The sequence below is a fragment of the Saccopteryx leptura genome, chromosome 7 (assembly GCF_036850995.1).
Source record: "Saccopteryx leptura isolate mSacLep1 chromosome 7, mSacLep1_pri_phased_curated, whole genome shotgun sequence".
Lineage (NCBI taxonomy): Eukaryota > Metazoa > Chordata > Mammalia > Chiroptera > Emballonuridae > Saccopteryx > Saccopteryx leptura.
This window is the reverse complement of record NC_089509.1, coordinates 83022002-83041546: the sequence shown is the minus strand read 5'-3', so window position 1 is coordinate 83041546 and position 19545 is coordinate 83022002. Positions and strand designations below refer to the sequence as shown.

The 19545-nt window shown below is 40.5% G+C and overlaps 1 protein-coding gene across 1 annotated transcript in view; it reads left to right on the top strand.

Moving 5' to 3' along the window:
- Positions 1-313: 313 nt before the first annotated feature.
- Positions 314-19545, top strand: part of PGAP1 (post-GPI attachment to proteins inositol deacylase 1) — an 88356-nt gene continuing 69124 nt past the window's right edge. Inside the window, exons 1-3 of the mRNA XM_066346361.1 lie at positions 314-1353; positions 7316-7469; positions 16755-16930. Of these exons, the coding sequence (XP_066202458.1) occupies positions 1207-1353; positions 7316-7469; positions 16755-16930 (477 nt within the window). The 5' untranslated portion in view covers positions 314-1206. The remainder of the gene's footprint in view (positions 1354-7315; positions 7470-16754; positions 16931-19545) is intronic.

Sequence of the window (19545 nt, the reverse complement as noted above, 5' to 3'; positions counted from 1 at the left end):
AAAAATAATTCTAAGGAGAAGTTACACACACGCGCACGCGCGCGCACACACACACACACACACACACACACACACACACACACACCGCCCATCGGCTCTTGGGTGTTTTAAAGAGTGATGCCGTGGTTTTTTCCCTCATAACATTCCTGTGTTTTCATGCTGTTATTCCTGATTACGAATGGTTTCTGAGCTGCTCTTATCCCCTCCTTTGTGCAAAACCAAGCCGAAATTCTTCAAAATGAATTAAGTCCCTTAAGAGCCTGAGTAGAAGCTTGAGCTAAATTGCCTCCCTACGTTAATGTATAACCACTTCTCCGAGAGGGGTAGGTTCTAGGGAGCAAGGCAGTCAGCGGAACCTGATTACGCAGATACCTGTTGGGGTAACATTTTTTTAAAGACTAAGGGCGGCATTTGTGATCCAGGCTTTCGCTTTATGCCAAGAACAGAACCTTATGGATCTGCTGGTAGCTTTTTTCTGAGCCGGTGCTTTTAGGCGCAGTTAGTTACCTACTGGGCCGAAGTCCACGGTCCAGGAGGAGGAAAAAGCCATTTGTCCCCTGCTTCAGCTAACTGGTCCTGAGGGCTGAGAATGTGCTGTGACCGCTGGGAGAACCGAAACTGCGGAGGCCCGAAGCGCTTCAAATTTTTAAACTGCGCAGGGAGGTGTTCTCGACGTGACGACTCTGATTTCCCCCCTCCCCTCGCAGGGTCAGCTCACCATCATTAATAGCCTCTCGGTCCCCAGGTTAACCCGCCCGTCACCCACCCCCAGCCTTCCCCCTCCACGCTCGCGAGCCTCCCGCGCTCCGCCCACCCCTCTCCAGTCCCCTCTCCCCCTTCTTTCCCTCCAACCAGCCTCTCCCCGCTCTTCCCAGCCCCCTTCTTCCTTTCCCTCTCCCCGCTCCTCCCCGCTTCCCCTCACCCTCCAGCCCAGCCCACCCCGCTTTCTGCTTTTCTTCCACGCCGAGATTTGCGTTCCAGCGGCAGCCGCCACCTCCGCTCTCCCAGCGAGACGCCAGGCGCGGGGACCTCCGGCCCGCTGCACGCAGGCGCACTGGGCGGGGGACGCGCGGGCGGGCGGGCGTCCGCGCAAGCGCGCGCTGCTCAGGCTCGGCTCCGGCGCGGGCGGCCGGGCTTCTTCGGCTCGCTCTGTCCCGGCTTGGGGCCCCGCGCGGCGGCGGCGGCGGCGGCGGCACCACCACCACCATGTTTCTTCACTCTGTCAACCTTTGGAACCTGGCATTTTATGCCTTCATGATCTTCATGGCCACCCTCGGGCTGTGGGATGTCTTCTTCGGCTTTGAGGAGAACAAGTGCAGTATGAGCTACATGTTTGAGTTCCCGGAGTATCAGGTGAGGTTCCGCCCTCTCCTCACCTGGGCGCTCCGACACTCGGGCCCTTTCCTGCCTGGCCCTTCTGTAGGTTGCCTCTGCCTCCGACCCCCATATCCCAACCTCGCCTCTGGTTTTTCCGCCCCGAAAAACTGCAGAATCTCATTACTCCCATCACCTGCCCTTTGTGTCCTTTCTTTACGGTGAGGTGTTTCCTCGATTGTTCCCCGAACATCCTTCCTGCCCTACTCGTAATTGTTCCCCTGCCCCCCGCCCTCTTCCAGATCCCAAATGCCATGCATGCACAGGCTTTTCCGACTGGTCGCGCCCAACCCCCTTCATCCCTAGAGACGCAGCCTCAGCCCCTCTCCCTAAACCCAAACCCCACGTCCCCCGAGTTTCTGCCTTAACAGGTGCCCCTGGGCCCTCTGCTTCCCACGAGCCTACGTCCTTCCCCTCACGCACAGTGATTTACGTGTCAGCTCCTGCTTTTCTAGAAGGGGACCGAGATTCTGCAGAATGAGTATTGACTGGATAGTTCCCAGGGTTGCCTTAGAGACGCCAGGGTTTACCTCTGTGTTGGAAAGGCTAACCTGACCAGTAATTAAGTGAAAAACTATTGAGGTTCTCTCCTGCAAAGATTTTGCAGAGGCTCCTGTTATGTAGGTTATGAGTCCGTGCGTGTGCATGTACGCCTGGATTGATGCATGTCGCCTCTTAACCAATTACATTCAAAATCTATTTCACGGTGTTATTTTCTCTTCTCACTGTGTTTGCTATTTAAGCCAGACCTTGCCCTTTTCTCTCTTCCCACGCCCTCACCCCTCCCGGTCCATTTGAACATTTTCAATCACACTTGCTTCATCAGTTTAGCATAGGAGAATCTAGAATTTCATTCATGACCAGCTGTAAAAAGAGGTTGTGACAAATTATACAACTGTCTGAAGAAATTTCTCCCGAATGATTCATTTCTAAACGCATCCAGTAATTACCGAATACATATTATAATAGTCCCCTACCATGAGCTGTATATACACTATAATACATATCGATAAAATGCATTTGTGGTATACTTTTAAAGCCGTACAGATTTTTTCTTTAAGGTAAAGGATGCTGAGCATGGTTGCTTCTGTGCACAGGTCATTATGGAGGAGCATATTTGATTATGCTGCTATTATGTAGATCTTAAAGCTACATAGTTAAGGTTTAAAATGCTGATGAGCTTCCTTTTCCATGGGCAGAATTCTAGCTTAGCTTTTATTATGAGGTTCTTACCTTTGTTTTGCATGAATGCATATAAAGGGGTGGAAATATTTGATATCAGATGGTATTGAAGGAGAAGATTTTATCATGTTACTTTTGCCTTTTAATTTCTACGCGAACATACTGGTTTATTTTCATCTGACTGTATATATAGTTAAATATTTGGGCTTCTAGTTTAGATTTTTAAAAACTGAATATAGAGCCTTTATATTGCTTTGATTCTATGGTTTAGTAATTAGAAAACTACCAATAGATTAAAGTAGGTCACTTTAGTTTTGTACTGCATTGAAGAGTTTGGTTAAAATAAAATTATTTTGAAACGTTGTGCTAATTCCCATTTATTTTTAGATTTCCCACAATTATTGAAGCTATTTTAATGTTTGCAGTTGTAGAAACTGCTTAGTGTTGGAGACAAAACATATGGCCCTCACAGATGCATTTCCTGCCTCTTAAAATTGGAAATACACTGAAAATTAGTGTAGCTAATGCAAAAGAGCTAATTGGCTTTTTTTTCTGTTGTTGTGTCTGTATTTACTTATTTTAATTAAAATTGCCCTTTTGAGGTTTTACATTCTGTTAGTAATTTGTAGCACAGTAATAATTACAGTAGTAGGAGTTTTTGATAAATTTTTATTTTTGTGATATTAAAAAAGCTGTGTTAATTCATTATAGTATTTATATTGGACTCTTAGTCCCTTTATTGTACATACGATGTTGTGTTATTTTACAAGTAAGTTAAAGCCTGCCTATAGAAATGAGTCACTTTGAATACAGTGAGATTTCTGGATAACTAAGGTCATTCTATTAAGACCAATGGTTTTTAATGTCTAAAAGTGTTCTAAACTTATTTTATATATTGCTTACTTTTAATTACATTTTATAGTAAGCTAATTATTCACAGGTCGCTATTCATTATATCAGATGTCTCAGTCATTAGATTTTCTTCTCTTTCTTGATGTCTGTCTTACTTTTTTACTGTCAATTTGCATATTCTTTAGCCAAATTTTAGAGGAAATGAACATTACTTGAAACATACTCAATTTTATTCTCTGTGTAAAAAATAAAAGGTGGGAACAGGAATTTGAAACTCTTGGTAAAATGAAATTTTGAATTTAAAACTTATCTCTGTTCATTCTCTAGCTTGCTTATTGAGTTACCTGAACATCTCACTAACCCACCAGACAAAATGCACACTATCCTTTAAAGCTTCTTGCCTTGTGAGAGCAAGGCAAAGCTTTCGTGTGGTAGCAAACAGTTTTGGGAAAATTATAGAATTGGAGAAGAAATATCTGTGTTGTTGTCTCCTATAGAGTAATTTATTTGCCTGTCTTCAGATGTGTGATCTAGCAGTTGCTCTTTGAGAGAAAGTGCTGATGTTGGAAAATATAAATCACATATATTTTTTAATTTAAATAGATTTTATTTATTGATTTTAGAGAGAGAGAGAGAGAGAAAGAGAAAGGAAGTGAGGGAGGGAGGAACATCCACTTGTTCCACTTATTTATGCATTCCTTGGTTGATTCTTATATGTGCCCTGACTGGGGCTTAAACCCTCAGCGTTGGCATATAGGGACAATGCTCTAACCAACTGAGTTACCCAGCGAGGGCCACATATTTTGTTATTGAATCTGATGTTTATTTAGCAAATCATTTATTGGATGTGTCTGGTATATTCTAGTACTGGATATGGGTGAGAGAGAATTAATAAAAAATCAGACCTTGTGCCTTTATGTCTTTATAATACAATGGAGGAAGAAAATGGAGATTGTAGTGAATAGTTTAAATGTGCTGAATTTCACTATGAGAGAGTATCATATATACAAGGCTCCTCGCAGAAGAGAGGATTCAGTTTTACCTTGGTAGTCGAAGGCTGTAGAAAAGAGGCAGTAAATTGGTCCATGGAGGGTAGGTACATAGTTCATAATGTACGGAAACAAGAAAATTGCAGGATTGAAGACTAGCATTTGTGAGTAAAGACGGCATCAGGATATATTGCGTAAGCAGTATGTGTAGTATGTTACTGTTTATGTAAAAAAGAGAAAATAACCTATAAACATGTTTTCATTGTATACACGTGTAAAATATTCATAGAAGCACAAACTGCTGCCATTTGTTGCCTTCTGCATAGGAAACTGGATGGCTGAAGGACCACGGGGATGAGAGAGCCTATTCATTGTATATCCTATTGAATCTTGAATTTTGAAAGATATTAAAGATAAATTTTAAAACCTGGCATACGTAAGTTATACGAAAGTAGGTAAGAATATAAATAGAGCCAGATTTTTAAGGACCTGTCACTTAAGCCTTTATCATCTACATATGCAGTGAAGAAAAACATAGGTTTATATTTTAAGTGTTTCTTTACAACAGTATGGACTATGGATTGTAGCAAGGAGATTATGATAGGGAGAGACTGGTCTGAAAGATTCACTAGTCCCTAGATGTTTTTATCAAGCTGGAGTCTTCAGAGTATTTTTAAAGGTGGGGTGGGCAAAGATCTGAGAGCTGGTTCTTTATAAGAACTTAAAAACAGTATTCATTTTGATCAAAATCTTTTTTCTTTTCGGTTAATTATGGAACTCGAACTTTTATTTTGCAGTTTTATATCACAATTTACAAAACTATATAATAAGATAAAGACTTAGTTTCTTAAATCAATATTTTTCTAGCACTTGGGAATTTGTCAGAATTTTTGCCTTTTGAAGTGGCAGGGGAGTCTAGGTTGGAGATGACAAGAGCCTGTGCTAAGGCAGAGTCGAGAGGGCAGACAGCAGGGGCAGGACTATGGAGAAAATATTTCAGTGTAAAGATAATTGATATTAACTAGATGTCTTTTTGGGCGATAGGGGTGCTCATATAATATACTCTCTATAAAATAACAAGTTTAAAATATACTGGAGTCCTGTGGCTATAAGTGTTTTCTTTTCAAATCCCTTGACTCTTCCGCTTTTTAACAGCATCCTTTTAATGTATGATTACACCTTTCTGCCTTCAGTCTGGTCAGTACCTTTGCTGCCACTCACTCCCTACTTGAACTCTGTCTGGAAATGCAGTTTTGTCATTTGCCTACAACTCCAATTGTTTTTTTGGTTCGAATTCCTTTTTTCCATCTCTGCTTTTTGCTACACTGTATTATATGCACTCATATTCTTTAAAGTGTACACTCTACCACTATAAAATTGCTTTTATAATAGTATATTATGATATATATTAAATACATTCTTTTACTCGTTTTTCTGTCCCCAGAGAATTAAATATTACTTTTTTGAAACAATTTGATAGTTTCCTGGTTTTCTGAGTTAATTTTCAACTAGTTCAAAATTTTGTTTACTACTGGCCCAGAAAGAGTAACGACCCAATATGCATGTACTACTACTGTTCTATCACATGATTCACTAAATTGAGAGAAGTTCTCTCACATTTTCTTTTTGCTTAATTTGTACCTAAAGAAACAGTATAATACATATTTATTATATACAGTGCATAATCAATATTGGGACTAATTTGAGTTAAAATACATGTATATAAATAAAGCAAATATTTGGGTTTGTATTTCTCTATTGTGAGTATATGAGGAGATTAAAAGTTGCTAGTATCTTACACAATAAGCTCACACTCTCTAAAGATGTTTTTATATTATTGGCACAGGTTGTTTATGGTAATATCCTCAAATGAATATTCAGGAATGTGCATGAATAATCAGAATTCTGGGTTTGTACAACAGTGAGGGTTTTCAGTAGTCATTACTATTTACACTTTAAAAAATCCATTCAGTGTTTGACATTTTTATCAAGCATATGTGCAGCACTGCTAGATTATTAAATCTATTGTTGTCACTTAAAATCTGTTTAAAGTAACTGGCTTCATTTTTAATGGTTTCTTTTGTTGGAAAAAGGAGAAGAGTTTATACTTTACTACTGCTTTTATAGATGCCTACCTTTATGAGATGACATTAAGACCAAATTTATATTTTGTTGAAAAAAGTTTTATGTGAATTACTGGCTCATTTGATATACAATAATATGAATTGCAGAGTAGTTTAAAGCTTGCTGACGAACTACGCGCCTAGTTCATGAAAACTGAAACAGATGCTAAGTCATTGAAATGTTTATGGTGAGAAGAGTGTGCATGTCTTGACCAAGACATTAAGATCCAGATTAATTTGTAAGCATATTGTAGGTGAAAGCATATTAAGTTGAGAGGTCAGAAAGCTGCGTTACAAAATAAACTTGCTTTCTGTTGAATGATGTCACAGCTGGAATATGTAGTTGGGCCTGAGTGAAAGGAGAGACATTACAAAACTGTTTAAAATAGCAGAAAAGAATTGATTTGATAATGGAAAGCTTTTATCATTTCTAAGTATAACTGATACTAAATTAAATGCATTTTCAATTATGTTAACATGTAACTTGCTGGCATCAGTGTTTTTCTGTTGTCAGTGACTATTTTGAGTAATTTATATTTATTAGAAATTCAGTTAGACCCATTTTATACTTTCCCAAAGACTGCATGTTTCAAAACTCACATAATTCAAGACTAATTCTCCATATGAATAAACTAAAAGCAGAACTTCTTTTGTGCATTAAGTGCAGTTTTATCATCAGTAATATCTTTATATTACACTATTGGTATAATTCACAATTGGGTACAATGTGGCTGAATTGTATTAATAAAGTTGATTAAAGTAAAATTGCATTTTTATTTTATTTTATTGCTGTAGAAAATAGAACTTCCAAAGAAACTGGCAAAACGCTATCCTGCATATGAATTATATCTCTATGGAGAAGGATCCTATGCTGACGAACACAAAATTCTCCCTTTAACTGGTATTCCCGTTCTCTTTCTTCCTGGTAATGCCGGGAGTTATAAGCAAGGTAAGTCTCAGAAGTAAATTTTGAAAGCTATAAAATGCAGTTGAAGAGTTCAACAGATACATACTCTGTGTTAAGGCATACTGGAAACATAAAGTTTGACATTTTGTCTAGAAAAATACATGTGAGAAGTCCATAGAAAAGGATTGTTGAAGACCACTTGGCAAAAAGTAAGAAGGAGAAAAAGAAGATGGAGCCGGGTGGGATAAATACTCAGGAATCAGCAGAAGAAAGAAGCTTATATTGGAAATGGAGGATGCAGAGCACAGAACCTGAGCATTGGTTAGAGAAATAAATCAGTGGTTTCTGTTACACTGAACAAGAGAGGAGACTTGTTTCTTTATTTCAAAACTATTTAAGTTAGACTTCCAGTCCAGATGGCAGAGTAGGTACATGCTGTGCTCGCCCTCTCCCATGACCACACCAAAATTACCCCGAAATTGTAGAACAACCACCTTTGAGAACCACCTGAAGGCTAGCTGAACAGAACTCCTGTAAATAAAGATATAAAGAAGAAGCCACAATAATACTGGTAGGAGCGGTGGAAATTCAAAACAAGCTGGTCCCATACCCACGTGTGGCAGTTAAGAATTGAGAGGGAGCCCTGGCCGGTTGGCTCAGCGGTAGAGCGTCGGCCTAGCGTGCGGAGGACCCGGGTTCGATTCCCGGCCAGGGCACATAGGAGAAGCGCCCATTTGCTTCTCCACCCCTCCGCCGCGCTTTCCTCTCTGTCTCTCTCTTCCCCTCCCGCAGCCAAGGCTCCATTGGAGCAAAGATGGCCCGGGCGCTGGGCATGGCTCTGTGGCCTCTGCCTCAGGCGCTAGAGTGGCTCTGGTCGCAATATGGCGACGCCCAGGATGGGCAGAGCATCGCCCCCTGGGGGGCAGAGCACCGCCCCTGGTGGGCGTGCCGGGTGGATCCCGGTCGGGCGCATGCGGGAGTCTGTCTGACTGTCTCTCCCTGTTTACAGCTTCAGAAAAAAAAAAAAGGAAAAAAAAAAAAAAAAGTAAAGAATTGAGAGGGAGCCCCTGGCTGGGTAGCTCAGTCGGTTAGGGAGTATTCCAAGGCTACAGGTTTGATCCCCCATCAGAGAACATACAAGAATCAACCAATGAATGCAAAAATAAGTGGAACAACAAATCAATGTTTCTCTCCCTCTCTCCCTCCTCTCTGTCTGCCTCTCTTTCCCTTACCTCCTCCTCTTCCTCGTTCTCTAAAAATTCAATTAAAAAAAGAATTGAGCCTGACCCAGCGGTGGCACAGTGGATAGAGCATCCACCTGAGATGCTGAAGACCCAGGTTCAAAACTCTGAGGTCGCCAGCTTGAGCACAACCTTATCCAGCTTGAGTGTGGCTTCAGCAGCTTGAGCGCGGGCTCACGAGCTTGAGTGTGAGATCATAGACATGACCCCAAGGGTAGCTAGCTTGGAGCCCAAGGTTGCTGGCTTGAGCTAGGGGTCACTGGCTCAGCTGGAGCCCCACAGTCAAGGCACATATGAGAATCATTGAACAACTAAGGTGCTTAACTATGAGTTGATGCTTCTCATTTCTCACCCTTCCTGTGTCTGTCCCTGTCTCTCTCTTTAAAAAAATAAATAATTAAAGGGAAATCTTAGCTGCTGAGGTCACCACTGAGGAACAGGGGAACTCAGTGAGTAGTGGGATTCAGCCAGTTTGCATTGGTTCGGCAGAACCAATACCTAATTTTTTGTTGAGTTTGGCAAATTGGTTGTTAAAATGGCACTTGTAATCAGGGTTCTCTCTAAAGTGGGCACCTGGGCAGCCACCCAGTGTGGAAATCACAAATTTATATTCCATACTCTTTTTTAACGTTCATCTGTGCAATAGCGTATTCTAAGCTAGTAATGTTCCTTCCATTCATAGGTGAAAAAAATTGCAAGTGAGGACACCAATCAAGAAGCAATATGGAATTTTTTTTTCTGAGTGACAGAGACAGAGAGACAGAGAGAGGGACAGATAGGGACAGACAGACAGGATGGGAGAGAGATGAAAAGCATTAATTCTTCATTGCGACACCTTGGTTGTTCATTGATTGCTTTTTCATATATGCCTTGATGGGGATGGGGGCTACAGCAGAGCGAGTGACCCCTTGCTCAAGCCAGCAACCTTGGACTCAAGCCAGCAACATTTGGGCTCAAGCCAGCAACCATGGGGTCATGTCTATGATACCATGCTCAAGCCGATGACCCTATATAGGTTCATGCTGGTGAGCCTGCACTCAAGCTAGATGAGCCCATGTTCAAGCCAGCAACCTCGGGGTTTTGACCCTGGGTCTTCTGCATCCCAGTCTGACGGCTCTATGCACTGCGCCACTGCCTGGTCAGGCATATGGAAATAATCTTAAATAATGGTTTTATTGTTTTTTGTCAGGTATTATTTAACATTTTTTATTAATATTTTAAAATTCTTACAATCTAGTTTTGTATACCTTTTATTATTCTTACTTAAGTATTAAAATGCATGAAATAATCAACTACCTTTCAGTATATATATATATATATATATATATATATATATATATATATATATATATATACTTAAAATAATCATTAGGGCAGAGAACCAGTTGTTAAATTATTTGAATGCCACCACTGGTCTCAGTCCCACTCCAGGCTCCCCTGCCTGGAGCACCAGTGACATTAAGAAGAGTCCCCCCAACAGCTGGCAATGAAAATCAGCAGGGATTTAGTTCGGGTGAGACAGAAGGCTGCTGTAGACTCAGGTGTCCTCTTAGAGGGCTGAGCACAGACTCCCTCAGTCATAAACACTCGCCTTAGCTCTACAGAAGGAACAGAAGCTCAGAAAGTACCAAAAACACATGGAGAAGAACTGAATTGTCTGGTTTCAGTGCAAGGGATAGAGGAACAGCTCTCTCCTGGACTAAAGGCAGGCACCGTTTATCTTATATTGAGCTCTCTATTCACCCAGCCTGTGGGTACGGGTGAGCACCAAGTCTGAGTCTTCATCAACCTGGCTAACAATGGTCCCTGGAGATTCTCTGAGACCCTGCCCTACCCAGTTCACTTGCCCAGCCCAACCTTTGTTCAGAGACTAATCTACACAAATGGCTGGCCTGAGTCGGCACTGCAGACTTTCCTAAAACCTCAATAGTTCACAAACCCCAAACAACCAGCGGCTAGCTTTAGTGTGCCCTGTACCTCTCACTAAGTGGTCTCAGACCCTGCACTAGTGGCAGCTGTCGTTGGTTTATAACATAATCACTCCCGTGCACTTACAAGCTGAACACAGATCACGTTGTAGCTCCAACTAGGCAGACACAGGCAGCAGGTGACTGTTGTCTGCACTGGAACTCCTCTCCAGGGGTCCCAGAACCGACAAACCTGGTGGCTAGCTTCAGACCACACCAAAGCACCACCCAGTTAACTCCACAAATGACTCGCCCAAAGGGTGACCTTGGCAGGCACCCAGGCCCTGCTAAAGTAAATTCACACACACAGACATAACCGTAGCAGTCAAGGTCCAGCTATAACAGGAAAGCATACACAACCCACACAAGGGGCACCCCGGAAACACCTGGCTCAGGTAAACAGGGAGACTGCCACTGGGCCTAACAGGGCACCTACTACCTAAGGCCACTCTGCCAAGACTGGGAGATGTAAGAGATCTACTGAGAAACACAGAAAGTAGCTAAAATAAGGAGATAAACATGTCCCAAATGAAAGAAGAAAACTAAACCCCAGAAAAAGAACTAACCAAAATGGAGACCAGCCAATTTCCCAGATGCAGATTGCAAAGTGATGGTTAGAAGAATGCTCAATGAACTTAAGGGAAGAATAGCTAGTTTTGGTGAGAACTTCAACAAAAAGATAGGAAACAAAAGGAGATAGAAAACATAAAGAACCAGTCAGAAACGAAGAATACATTAGATGGAATCACAGCAGATGAAACAGAGGATCAAATCAGTGATTTGGAAGGCAAAGTGTAGCAGAAAACACCCAATCAGAATAACAAAAAAAAAAAAAAATTAAAAATGAGGATAGTTTATGTGACCTTTGGTACAACATCAAGCATAACATTTACATCATAGGGGCATCAGAAGAAGTGACATAGCAAATGATTGAAGACCTATTTGAAGAAACAATGACCAAAAACTTCTCCAATTTGGTGAAGGAAACAGACATACAATTAGAGCACGTGCAGAGAGTCCCAAACAAGATGAACCCAAAAAGGCCCACACCAAGACACATCATAATCAAAATTCCAGAGGTTAAAGAGAGAATCTTAAAAGCAGCAAGAGAAAAACAGTTTCCTACAAGGGGGCTCCCATGAGACTCTCAGCTGATTTCTCAACAGAAACTTTGCAGCGCAGAAGGGACTGGCATGAGATATTCAAAGTGGTGAAGTACAGTGACCTACAAGCAAGGTTACTCTGTCCAGCAAGGCTATCATTTAGAATTGAAGGAGCAAACCAGTATTATAAGAAATATTAAAGGGACTTCTTTAATAAAAAGAAAAATATATAAACAAGAAAATATCACAATGGAAAAAAATTGTCCCTGACAAAAGTGAACACAATAAAAGCAGTGGATCATCCAACACTAAAGCTAGTGGAAAGGTTAAACGGCGGAGGTGGGAGGATCATGTGTAACTACAACAGTAAATTAAGGGATACACACAAACACACACAAAAAGGAAAAAATAATGACAAAGACATAAACATGGAGGGGGTGAGTAAAATTGGTAGAGATCTTAGAATGTGTAGGAACTTAAGTGACCATCAACTTAAAATAGACTGAAAAAACATAGGTTGGTATAAATGAATGCCATACTAACCACAAACCAAAAATCAAGAGATAGACAAGAAATAAAGAGAAAGGAATTCAAACACAACACTACAGAAAGTCATCAACATACAAGAGAAGAGAGCAAAAGAAGAAAGGAATAAAGAACTACAAAAAAATTAGAAAAAGTAAAATGGCAAGAGCTGTGTATCTTTCAGTTGCTTTAAATGGAAATTCATTAAATGCTCCAACCAAAAAATGAATGGGTAAGGAAGCTGTGGTACATATATATAAAATAAAAGAGTACTTGGCCATAAAAAAGAATGAAAAAAAAATTTAAATAAGAGGAGGGGAGGTAAAAAGACAGACTACCTCATGTGCCTCGATTGGGATCCACCCAGCAACCCCCATCTGGGGCCGATGCTCAAATCAACTGAGCTATTCTCAGTGCCTTTGACCAACACTCAGACCAATCAAACTATTGTCAGCACCCAGGGCCAACACCTGAACCAGTTGAGCCACTGGCTGTGAGAGGAGAAGAGAGGGGAGCGGGAGGGGAAAGGAAGTAGATGGTTGCTTCTCATGTGCCCTGACCAGGGATCAAACCCAGGATGTCTGTATGCTGGGCTGATGCTCTATCCACTGAGCAAACCGACCAGGACTGAAATCTTTCTTACCATTTACAACAACATGGATGGACCTAGAGAGTATTATGCTAAGGAGAAAAGTCAGAGACAAATGCCATATGATTACAGTTATATGTAGAATCTAAAAAAAATAAGTGCACAAAACAAACACATTCATATAAACACAACAAACTGATGTTTGCCTAACGGGTGGGGGTTTGGGGGCGCTGGTTATGAAAAATGAAGGGATTAAGAAGTACAAGCTGGCAGTTACAAAATAGTCACAGGGGTATAAAGTACAGCTTAGGGAATATAGTCAATACTATTGTAATAACTATGTATGGGGTTGGGGCAGGGTACTAGACTTATCAAGTAATTATTTTGTAAGTTATATAAATGTCTAGCCACGATGCTGTACATCTGAAATTAGTATAGTATTAACTGTCAAAAGAAAAACAAGTTAGAAATCTAAAATACTGAGGGAACAAAGGAAGGTAAGGTTAGAGAAGTTATATGCACAGATTCCAAATTGAATCTTGGCTTAGAGATACAGCAGTTATTTCTGGCATAACACTAGTAACCTAGAAGTAATTTCAGCTAAAATCTGCTTTTTTGGTTATTAATGAGAGGAAAATTATTTCAACATTTCCTATAATTACTTACATGTTTATTTATCTAGCTTATATTTATGGGTTACCTACCATGAGCTAGGCAGTATTCTAGGTATTAGGGATCCAAAACAGACCAAGCCAGATAATGTCATTTCTTTGGTCAAACTGACATTCTTGTTGGGAAGACAGACATCAAACACATATGTCAGTAATGTTAAAATTTTGAGTGAAAAATAAAGCATAGGAGGGGGTAGAGAGGATAAACAGGGCCAGGCAGGAAAGACCACTATGAGGCAATGACATTTGAGCAGAGACTTAAAGGCAGCAAGGGACTGAGGTATGTGACTCTTAGGGGGAAAGCCCTGAGACGGGAGCACGCTTGGTGAATTCAGGGCTACTGAAACTGGAGAAAGTGAAGAGATGACAATGGAAAAGCAGCCACGGGCTGCGTCATCTAAGCTGTGGAAAAGACTGAATTTTGATCTAAGTGTGATGGGAAACTTTTGGAGAGTTTTGGGTAGAAAATTATACATTCTGATTGTTTTGTTAATCTCTGTATCTGAAATATACAGAGAAATGCTTGGAATGCAGATATTTGGTTAAAAAATATAAAATGAATACCAATGGAACCAAGACCCAAGTCAAGAAATCAAAGGTTGCCAGCACCTTGGAAACCCCATTTAAAATCGCCCCTTCCTGATTTAAACTCCCTCCCCTTTTTCTAGATGTAACTACAGTCATAATTTTAAGGTAGTAATTTCCTTGACTTTTAAAAATAGTTTAGCATCTAAATTTGTATTTCTAATATAAGCTACTTATTTGGGGCTATTTTTAAACTTGTAGATATAATCATTCAGTATGTTTTCTTTTATGTCTGGTTTCTTATACTTACATTGTTTTTAAAAATCTATCCAGTTGTCATATGAGCTGTGATCATTCATTTTCTTCACACTGTATTATTTTATTGTATGGCTCTACCATAGTTTATTCTATTTTTGGAATTTGTGATGTTTACCTTTATTGGCACTTACAAATAATGAACATTCTTCTTATTTTGAGCACATAATCCTGTTTCTGTAAGATACGTATCATAGGAGTATAAGTCCATGCCACTGTTTGTCTATTCTTTTATTTTTACTGGTTATATTAACTTGTACTCCCAGAAACAGTACATAATACTTCCCTTTGGTCTACATTCTTGACAACATTGGAATTGTCAGATTTAAAATTTTAACCTATCTAGTAAATGCCTTGTATTTTTTCAAGATGTTATCTCTGGCTTTGCTGTGTAGAGACTATGTTGCAAAGGAGCAAGAGTGGAAGTAGGAAAGATACTAAATATCATTCATCTTCAGGGAACTGCAAATCAAAACCACAATGAAATAACATTTTATACCCACTGGGGTAACTATAATCTAGAGATAGATTATAACAAGTATTGTTGAGGATGTGAAGAAATTGAAACCTTCAATGTGAAATAGTTCAGCCCCTTTGGAAAGCAGTTTGACAGTTCTCCAGAATATAAAACAAAGAGTTAATATGACCTAACAATTCTGCCACTAGATATCTACCCAAGACAAATGAAAACATACCAAAACTTCTATACAAATGTTCATAGCAGTGCTGTTCTTAATAGCTACTAAGTAGAAACAACCCAGATGTCTAGCAACTAGTGAATGGATGAATAAAGTGTGATATATCCATATAATGGAATATTATTCAGCAATAAAAGGGAATTGGTTACTAATACATAAATAACACTGCAGTATGGACGAACTTTGAAAACACAATAAAAGACCATATATTACATGATTCTATTTATAGAAATGTCCACAATAGGCAAATTCATAGAGACAGAAAGTAGTTTAGAGCTTTCCTGGAATTAGGAAAAGAGGAATGAGGAGTGACTGTTAATGAGAACAGTTTTCTTTTGGGGATGATTTTAAAAATGTCTTAAGTTTAGATTGCAGAAATAATTTTATAACTATATGAAAAGTGATTATACACTTTACATGATGAATTGTATAGTATATGAACTGTACATGTTAAAAAATGAAATGGCAAACATGGTATTTTGTTTTCTAAACTATACACTGCAACTTTTAAAGCCAGTTCATATAACCAATGAATAAATTCTGTGAAAGGGTTGTTACAAAGTTAAATCTAAAATGGCGGCAACGGCACGCGTTAGGAAACTGTTAGGCTGGTTCAGGGAGGAGATGATGGGGCTTGGATTGGAGAGGTAGTGCTAGGAATGGGGAGAAGTCAGCCTGTGGTGGCGCAGTGGATAAGAGAGAGCATCGACCTGGAATGCTGAGGTCACAAAGTTCGAAGCCCTGGGATTGCCAGTTAAGGCACCTATGAGAAACAATCAATGAGCACTAAAGTGAAAAGACTCAGCTGAGGATGTATTTAGAAGACACATCATAATAGGATTTTCATGTGGATTGGATGTGTAAGAGACAAATCAAGCATGAGTACCTAAACCAAGTGATAGGCAGACTTTATTTTTGGTAGAAATTTTCTCATTCTTAAAATACTCAAGTGTGATGAAATTCCTATTTCTTATTCTTCAAAGAATTCTTCCTCTCCCTTTTATTTATTATTGCCATTACTGAAGGGAAAGCAGGTAGAGAATGAATGACCTGTTCACTTTTTATCTATCGATAATTAAAAATATTTAGGACACAAGGCATATACCCTCCACATTGGTTGGTTCTTCTAAATTGATACTGTTAAAGGATGTCCTCAAATAGGGTTTTTATATTCAGGGTATGGGATAAAATTATTTGTTAAGTAACAAGACCGGCCCTGGCCGGTTGGCTCAGTGGTAGAGTGTCGGCCTGGTGTGCAGGAGTCCCAGGTTCGATTACCGGCCAGGGCACACAGGAGAAGCGCCCATCTGCTTCTCCACCCCTCCCCCTCTCCTTCCTCTCTGTCTCTCTCTTCCCCCTCCCCCTCTCCTTCCTCTCTGTCTCTCTCTTCCCCTCCTGCAGCCAAGGCTCCATTGGAGCAAAGTTTGCCCGGATGCTGAGGATGGCTCTGTGGCCTCTGCCACAGGCACTAGAATGGCTCTGATTGCAGCAGAGCGACGCCCCAAGATGGGCAGAGCATCGCCCCCTGGTGGGCATGCCGGGTGGATCCCGGTCGGGTGCATGCGGGAGTCTGCCTGATTGCCTCCCCGTTTCCAACTTCAGGAAAATACAAAAAAAAAAAAAAAAAGAAACAAGACTGGATGAAACTTTAAAAAGTTTTGTTGAATGCACACTTTCTCCTTTTCCTTTGCAGTTCGTTCTATTGGCTCTATCGCACTGAGAAAAGCAGAGGACATTGAATTCAAGTACCACTTTGACTTCTTTAGTGTGAATTTCAATGAAGAACTGGTGGCACTGTATGGTGGAAGCCTTCAGAAGCAGACCAAGTTTGTACATGAATGCATTAAAACAATTCTCAAACTCTATAAGGTAGGAGATGAACTTGCACATCAGAGTGATCAGTCTGCTAGCTTCTTTCTTTTTGAAAGGAACTCAGCATATTTTAAATCAATTGTTTATATGGAAATTAAAGCAAAGATGGCACAAAGGTTGTGTGTGTGTGTATGTATGTGTGTGTGACTCATTTTGAAATCTGGTAGTCTTTGAAGTTTAAGTTGCATTTACAGGAAACCTTTCTTGTGAATTGAGGGAAAAAATTCTTTTAACTATTATAAATAAATTAGGAGTGCAATGTAGTTCCTAAAAACCATTAGTATGACTTTCTGTTTCTAGTATGACTGTGTAACTGGTATGAGAGTAGACCACTCCTTGGGTAAACAGCTATAAAACCAAGTTACTTGAATTACATGTTTTCACGTGTAGGAAAGCAACCAGTCAGCAGAGGACTGATTTCTGAAAGAAAGATAACACGTGAGGTGAGCTCCATGGCTCTGGCTTTCTGCCCAGAGGCATTTTTAGGTCACATAGGTAGGTGGGGCTCAAACAGAGCACATTGATATCACTGAGCCAAAAGATGCAGAGACTGGAATGTAGGGCTCCTGAAATCAGCTAGGTTTTTGATTTGGGTGTACAAAAGAAGAAAATTAGGCAGAGATAAGAGCTCTAGACATTTTCTTTGAGCCCCTGAATGCTGTGCTGTACATGCACAAGTCAAAAAGTACAAGGCAGTGGCACACCAAGGAGGAAGTGATGGGTGTGTCCGCCTCAGGTGCAGTTGAAAAAAGCAGAAATGATTCTGTGCCAGCAGTTCTAAACAGGTCAAAGATAAACTTCTCTGCCTGCTTGGGTGAGCCACTACCACTCTTGCTATGTCACAGTGCAAGTCCTGGCAGAAGCCAGGGGAAGGTGAGCTGAATGGAGAGTTCAGAGGCCACGTAGTGCTGGGAAGCAGGAGTTCTGACCAGCTACGGTGGAAAGCCCTATCTGAACACACTGGGCATTCAATCAGTTGAGACCCCGGGAAGGACATTATTTAGGACTACTCCTATCCCAAAGTAAGAGCTACTCCAGTGTCCACCTTAACAATACTTGAATATAAGCGTTAAATATATCAAAGTTAAGGATTTAAAGGAAAAGATGCATAACAAGGGAAGAGAGGGGGAATCTCAGAAGAGACGTGGAAACTATTTTTTAAAAACAAAAAGGAAAATCTAGAAGTGAAACAATATAGGATGGGGCAAAAGTAGGTTTACAATTGCAAGTGTGCAAAACACAGTTCTTGTATTATTTATTAATTGTACAATTTTCCGTACAAACAACTGTAAAGCTACTTTTGCCGAACCCTGTACATATTAGAAGTAAAAAATTTAGTAGGTAGGCTTTAAGCAGATTGAACTCTACAGATGACTGGTTTGGAAGGAAGGACAATAAAGACTATGCAAAATAAACTAAAGGAAAAGGTAAATCCACAGATTTCAACAATACTCTTGATATATGCTAAAATAAACAGACGGGAAATCAGGGCCCTGTCTGGTTGGCTCAGAGTCAGCCCAGCCTATGAAGTCTTGGGTTCAATTCCCGGCCAGGGCACACAGGAGAAGCGCCCATCTGCTTCTCCACCCCTCCCCCTCTCACATCTCTCTCTCTCTCTCTCTCTCTATATATATATATATATCTCTTTCTCTTCCCTCCTCTTCGTTCCCCTCCATACTTTTTCCCTCCCCTCCCCTCCTGTAGCATGTCTTGATTGCAAGTTGGCCCTGGGCGCTGAGGATGGCTCCATGGCCTCTGCTTTAGGAGGTAAAAAATGACTCCGGTTGCAATGGAGCAAGGGCCTCGGATGGGCAGAGCATCACCCCCTAGTGGGCTTGCTGGGTAGATCCCGGTTGGGGTGCATGCGTGAGAGTCTGTCTCTGCCTCCCCTCCTCTGACCCAAAAAACAGAAAATCAGTAAGGTATGAAAGATTTGAATACTGTTCACCAGCTTAACCTATTGACATTTAGAGACCACTACATCCTAGAAGTGCAGAAACTCTACTGCTTACAAAAATTAGGGGATATTTATAGCTTTATAGACATTTTGAAATATTCCTTAATTTTTGTGAGCAGTATATATTCCTTTAAGTGCACGTGGAACTAAGATATGCTAGACCATAAAACAAGTCTTAATAAATTTCAAGGGATTGAAATTACACAGTTTATTTTCAGATCATAGAATTACTGTACTTCGCCATGTATAAGACGCACCCTTTTTCCAAAAAGTTTGGGGTATAAAAACTGGGTGCATCTTAATACAGTGGTTGTAGAGTTTTTACTTGCATTTCCTGCTTTTTCATGCTTCTTGTCTTTGCGCTCATTGTTTCGCACTTGTTACCGGCATATTATGATAGGTTACGTTTTGCCATGTTCTACTAAGAAGTGGCTCAGAAAACATTTTTGTACAGTGTTGAGATTAAGTTAAAAGTGATCCAGTTTGCAAAAGTGAATGGAAATCGTGCTGCTGAACATAAGTTTGGCCCTCCTCCAACTGAGAAATCAATCTGAGACTGGCTACAGGAAGAGGAAACCCTACTGAAAACGCCACGCAGAAGACAAAAAGGCAAGTCAGCAAAATGGCCTGGTTTAGAGAGGACATTGAAGATATG